The sequence below is a fragment of the Plasmopara halstedii genome, assembly GCF_900000015.1.
Source record: "Plasmopara halstedii genome assembly, contig: Scaffold_2386, whole genome shotgun sequence".
Classification (NCBI taxonomy): Eukaryota; Oomycota; class Peronosporomycetes; order Peronosporales; family Peronosporaceae; genus Plasmopara; species Plasmopara halstedii.
Window position 1 is genome coordinate 1,704,435 of NW_020189293.1, and position 6,411 is coordinate 1,710,845.

A 6,411-nucleotide genomic window follows, 5' to 3' on the forward strand; every position below is an offset into this window, starting at 1 on the left:
TGTGTCAGGCCTGATATGAATGTAGACGAAAATTAATCAAGGTGGTAAAAGCTGATCATTACAGCGAACTGTTGCCTGCTGTAACTTGATGTCTAGCCCACCAAGCCACAGCGTCGTTCACGGTGTTTTACATACATAAAAAATCAATATTTGTTTACTATCCAAAGGAAGGTTATTTAGAACATCACTATATCATATAGCTCCTTACGCCTTCGAGTGTGGCAGAAAATGGAATTGGATGATGCGGTAGTATTATATAGTAGTGGCTCTAATAACATACTACAAACCAAACGAAGCGAGGAGAATTGTAATTTAAAATCACGGCTTCATGCGCTGAATGATAGGCTGCCATATTTCCTCTAGGTATCAGCTGATACATAACTACTGCTCGCAGCCTTGTGTGCTCACTATGGATCAAATCGACGATAATTTACAAATTCTAATAGTATCGGGGTTGCAGCTATGGCACGCCTGGCTTCCTTTCATTTACGAAAGCTAAATGATTATTCAAATTAAATAATTGGATAAAAATCCCTTGTGAAAACTATCCCTATCTCACAATAGTATACTCTATTAACTCAACATTGTAATCATTAGTCATAAAAAACTGCACGACACAAAAGAGTCTTATGATGTTCGCTCGCCAGTCCGCTCGCATAACTCGCCAGGCGCGATTTTACTCTGGCCTCGTCAACAAGGAAAGTCACATCGCCGCTGACCAAAAGTTATTTACAACGGTCAAGCGCCCCACCTACATCAAGCGTGATTCGGACCGCCCGCTTTTTACTGGTATGCTTCTTGGGTTAGGCTTCGGCTTTGTACAGAGTTTCCGCGGTGAAATCAGCATGGCCACAGGAACTGGCAAGAAGGAGTAAGCCTTGATACAGCATGACTGAAGCACATTCTTGAATACAGCCTACACATGCCGTATCAGGTACATCCGATTTGATTAAGTCGGTAGTGATAATTACCACAAATAGTCAAAAACAAAAGTGATCTCCAAATCATGATGTATTCTACTTTAATTTTGTATTGTGCAGTTCTCGCCCAGTAAATGACCTCTTCACTGCCTCATCGCCTCAGCTATGAGGAAGCGTACCATCGTTTCATGAGACTTGATAGCCCTCACACACCCATATGCGATCCTAACTCGAAGGAATTTCAGGATGAGCTGACCAGCACTCTGATGTACACGAAACAATGCGTTCAACAGCGTCAGCAAGATGGCGTGCTCTCGTCCAACGAGCAGTTTTTTGAGCTGCAAAATACGCAATTGTATGCGATTTGTCTGGAATATTACTTAGGCATGCTTACGTTAAAACAGACATTCTTTCAGCGTGGTCAAAGTAGTGACAAGACTTCGGGTCCATCGGACAACACTTGCAACGTCATGTACCGCATTAAATGCTTGCGTGAGGCTGACGTGTTCTTGACCAAATTTTTAGATCGTTCTGAAAGTATTGGTCTTCTTACGGAGACAAAACGACGCGAGCAGTATGAGCGTTTAGAGGGCAAACAATTTTGTATCTCTAGAGACGAAAAGATCAAGCGCTTTAAGTTGCAAAGCGACATGGAAAAGAAACTGCAAGAAGTGATCAAGCGGCGCAAGAGTAAATTAGACGAGAATGATTGTGGGCAGGGTCAGGATGACATGGAGGATATCGAGCGCGAGCAGCTTTTGACGTTCATTCAGCTCTCTGTGGTCAAAAGTATGGAAGAGCAGGCATCATTACATCAGGAAAGGGATATGCTCGAGTCCATGTTGAAATTAAACGAGGCTAGTGATGAAAAAGATTTGTTTTCAGAAAAGCATAGACCGCCACCACCACTTCAAAATCAGGGAATTGTATGGCTTTGCGTAACGTTAACGGAATTATTACGACGCTTAGGCTGATTTATCTTTGTTTTGATCGCAGAAAATAACGCGAATCAATTCGCAGATGGAAATGCAGCGCGAGATTATTCGATCCAGTGTTTTCAAGCCTGGTCATCGCCTTCCCACAATGACATTGGAAGAATATGCGGATCGGGAGGCTGCAGAAGCGATAGAGAGGCAAAAAAGCGAAAAGTACGTTTGATTCGCAAACCTCAACTTGATTTCGAGATTTACCTGACGCTGTTTGTTGCGCTATTGGCAGGGATGTACCACAGGGGCCGCGTAGATACGATCAACTCAAAGAAGATGGTGATGAAGACGACGAAAAGTTAGTGGAGGAAGCAACGTATAGAGACCGTGCGTGGGATGATTGGAAAGATGCTAATGAGAAAGGTATAGGTAACAAAAAGGGCTCGCAGTTCTAAGGAGTCTCAAATCTCATACAGTCGTAACGTGAGTCGCGCCTCTATATGAGTCTTGCTCAAAAGAATGTTTGGTAGCTAGCACAGATGTCATTGTCGTTTCTTTGTAAGAAATACAAAGGGATAGATAGATAGGCTCGAAAAGAATACGTTGTACATCACAGTATAGGTTTCATCGTTGTAGATAGCAGTACATCATTTCAGAATTATCAAACTTAATTTCAGTGGATGATATTAGAAATAGTTGAAAGTGTAATTCAAGGTTTGTATAGAAAGTCGAATGTATGCACCACCGGCGCATATTCATTTAATTGAGGCGATACAACAATTGGAAGTTTTGCAATTCTGGAGCTGAGAAGTCTGCCTCTCGGGTATGGTACGAAATATTATTACTTCAAACAAACAAACCTGCTGCAATACAACTCTAGGTCTTTATGCTTACCATCACTCCGGTTTATAGTCCATATGGTTGAACTCCTATTGAGAAAGAAGAAGACGTGGACTCAAAATGTGCGCAGCCTCATGACTTGCAAATGGGGCTATCAAACAAATATATAAACACGTCTCCATCGTGGTAACTGGTTTAGCTTGCCGCCCAACATAATAGACGGCTTGGGACAATATCGATGTAGAGCCGGACATCATCTGAGCAGAGCACAGTATCATAAGCAGACGTAAATGGGTAAAATCGTACCCCACTACGACCGCACTTCGTCCAACGTAAACACCTCTTGATAATTGCTTGGAATCTTAAATATTTCGGGATCTATGTTGGAACTTAGCGTGATTTTGTTAAACGTGTATGCAACACGTATGGTGAACATCATCGGAAGTTCAAATTTGACAGGAAATCCTGGGGGAAGTTTCTACAATCGAAAAACACACGGTCAATACCTATCAGCTCATTAAATCAGAGTTATCGAAGACTTACGACTCGGAAGAATTCCTCCAGATTTTTCATGTGTTCTCCTGTAGTAGAAAGAAGCTCAATCACTGGAAAAAAATCTCGGGGCTGAATAGGAAAGCTTTCCGACATGACAACCTTGGCTTCAAACTTTTTACGAACTCGACGCGCAGCAGGTACTAAAGTCAGACTTCGAAACGTGTTTTTCATACCAAAAGCTTTGACTACTTCGCTCGTTTTCGGCAGTGAGTCTATTGCAGTCTGCTGTTGCTGCGTCTTGTCCTCAAATAGTTTAGACATTAATGTCCTCTTGTTCTTTGCACCATCCTGCCTAGAGTCTTCTGGCTCTTGAGCATCTAGCATGAAGTACTCTACGAATGATGTTGTGACAGTTGACGGGTTTGGAGAATGATTATGCTGCCGAAAAAAATCACATTTCTGTTCATCAGAAAGCTTAGTGGCGCTGTGGGACCTACTGTTGGATTCATCTTTATCTTCCTTTACCTCCAATGAGGTTGATGTAGAGGTGGAAACAGCATTGACGGACGGATCTAAGTCAGCCGGCCGAGTGTGTACAACATCGTACGTGATCTCAATCCCGCTCCTGTCAAATTTAAAACCTTTTTGCGTGTTTTTCCACCTAAGAACAAAACTGCCAGTATGCTCGACTTCAAAAGCCCCCACAATCGTTGCGTTTTTGACGCCGTCACTGCGACATATTGTCTCGAGCTGGTCTTCGTGGAAGTACGTTGCTGAAAAGCAGAAGTCACTGCTCTTTCCCGTGAATTCCCATCGAATCGAGTCACCAGCTATCACATCCAAATGCATCTCAACCTTACGCCCCTTTTTAAGCTGGATTGTGTTTCCAGCAATGTCATCGCTAGCGCTGCCGTCGCTGCTACAGCTACTGCAATCTTTCTGCTGTGATTTTGACCCCTTATTCTCCTTGGCGTAAGGCACAGACGAATAGAGATGTTGAACGAGCTGTTGCACCTCATCAAACGGCGTGTCTTTCTCAGAAGAAAATCGTTTCATTTTGCGATTTAAGCTTACAGCCGGCCTAAATTGCGCTTCCATCGAGACGTTTTGCATTTTATAGGTCGTTCCAGGCCACGGACAATTTCTTAGTTTACTACGACTTTTTTTTTTGCTTTCGTCAATATTTTCTCCTGCCTTCACCTCCTTCTGCTTTACAAATTCGAGGTGAGCTACATCCATTTTTGATGAAGACATGGCTGTCGTCAACATCACGTGCAAAGCCATGTCCATATTTCCGACGGACGAGTTGTGCATAGCTTGAAAAACGTCATAGAAAACCTTGTTGTGATGATCCATCACTATTACATGGCCCGCCCTGTCTCCACCATGTCGCCCTAAATATATCTGACTGAGTTGGCCTTTTTTCCATTTTATCCCATCAAGCCCTTTCAGCGTCGAATCAATTCTAAGTTGCGACCCTCGTTTCCATATTTTGATCGTATCTGAGGGAAGGACACTAGACACAATGGGTACCCACGAATGAGCTTCAATAAAAATTTCTGCTTCAAAGTCAGGCAACTTTTCAAGCGCCTGCATAGACGTTTCTTGTGTCGCCTCCAGCGCCTTAATTACCTGTTTTTCGCCTTGTAAATAAACCTGTGCCAGCATAAATTCGTCATCGCACAGGGCAGCATCGTGTGCACAGCTCCAACCGTCAATGTTTCGCGATGCAACACTTGCATCGCGCTCTAAAAGCAACTTCACAATTGCCTGTTGATGGGGTTGCACGATGCGAACTGCCAAGTGAAGCGCTGAATTTCCGCGAACGTCTTTAAGTTCTAGAAGGTTTTTTAGAGCCTCGGCTTTACTGGAGTCTACCGACTGTTCACTCACGGGACAAACATCGTCCAGAAGATTACGTACAAGCTCAATATCACCCTCCCAGACTGCCACGTGCAGCGGAGGGGGCCGCATTAGAAGTGACATTCTTTGATTTAGGGCAATCAAGCCAAATTTTTTGTGAAGGCAAAGTACTTGGTTGTTGCGTATCGTTGAGAAAGGCCATTTGATATGCTACAAACATCACACTTGACATCTTAAAGTTACTTAAATATTGATAAATAAATACCGGAAAATGAACACTCCAGTCAGTTCCATACTCAAATCACGACAAGTTACCAAACCCGTTCATATTATAGTTTTGACATTGTAGCAACTTCTGTGCGGAATATATGCCAACCACTATGTAGTTTTCAGTATAAAATTTTGTGTCGATACTCTTGCTGTTCTTTGGCATCAGCTCGCTTGTATGAGTGCCAGATTACAGCAGATAGTGCGTTGTACGATCCGAATTTCATAAAGGCTAGAAAACGGACTGAGACTCAGTGTGTTTCGTACTAATTTTTGGACGACCATCGTCCTTGGTCACATTTGAACACATGACGTTGAGTCTTCACTTATTTTGAATATCTGTTTGAACGTGTACAATAATGATATTATATGTACGCATGACGCGAAGCAAACAGCCCGCGTGTTCCAATGACCTCCTTTCATGGAATCCTATCGTCCTCATCAATACCAGTACTTAAGTATATCTCAGATTTACAAATGTGGATACAATGCAACACAATACATGCCCCATAACACGCTTCCCCAACAAGATGTGGACCTAACTGGGCTTGCACTTAGATTATCTACTCAAGACATTGTGCAGCCTCGATCTGTCTCCAAATTTGGATCTAAGGAAGTCCGCAGCGAGGACCGCACTCTTTATCGTAGGCTTAACGAGCCATGGAGGAACACTAGAGAAACTACCACGACGCGAATGATGCTCGTAGGAATAGGCACTATAAGAAGCGAGTGAAGGACGGAGCTTAATGCGCAACGGATGCTCGCTAAGCGTTTTATTAATTCACGGCTGGAGTCGCGACACCGATCGCCGTAGGATATGGGCATGCAGAGAAGAGACGGAGATTGAAAATTGACACTCAGCAAAACGGTCGCTGTTTGTCTCTCGATGAGAGTGATGGTGTTGAGCCGGTAATTAAGTAGTCGCAATGACCGTTCTCATATGAACACAGGACAACGTCCAGCTCGTTACTAGGAATCTGGTCCTGAGTTTGTAAGCCTAGCTTGCCTGTCTCCAAGCGCATTGGCTCCGCAGCACCGTGGTAGAGCCAATAAAATTTTTGAGCGTACGTGCCTTATGCTCAACAGAAGGCAGACTCTCT

The 6,411-nt window shown here is 43.4% G+C and overlaps 2 protein-coding genes across 2 annotated transcripts; one reads left to right on the forward strand and one right to left on the reverse strand.

Moving 5' to 3' along the window:
- Positions 1-1,108: 1,108 nt before the first annotated feature.
- On the forward strand, positions 1,109-2,301 carry PHALS_03806 (tor signaling pathway regulator; the record flags this gene model as incomplete). The annotated part of the gene is made up of 3 exons (XM_024718092.1): positions 1,109-1,846; positions 1,917-2,068; positions 2,139-2,301. The coding sequence occupies 3 exons, from the start codon at positions 1,109-1,111 to the stop codon at positions 2,299-2,301; spliced, it is 1,053 nt and encodes a 350-aa protein (XP_024583525.1).
- A 474-nt stretch (positions 2,302-2,775) lies between these two features.
- On the reverse strand, positions 2,776-5,167 carry PHALS_03807 (Ankyrin repeat protein; the record flags this gene model as incomplete). Its single annotated transcript, XM_024718093.1, has 3 exons — positions 2,776-2,943; positions 3,009-3,164; positions 3,230-5,167. The coding sequence occupies 3 exons, from the start codon at positions 5,165-5,167 to the stop codon at positions 2,776-2,778; spliced, it is 2,262 nt and encodes a 753-aa protein (XP_024583526.1).
- Between the last annotated feature and the right edge of the window lie 1,244 nt (positions 5,168-6,411).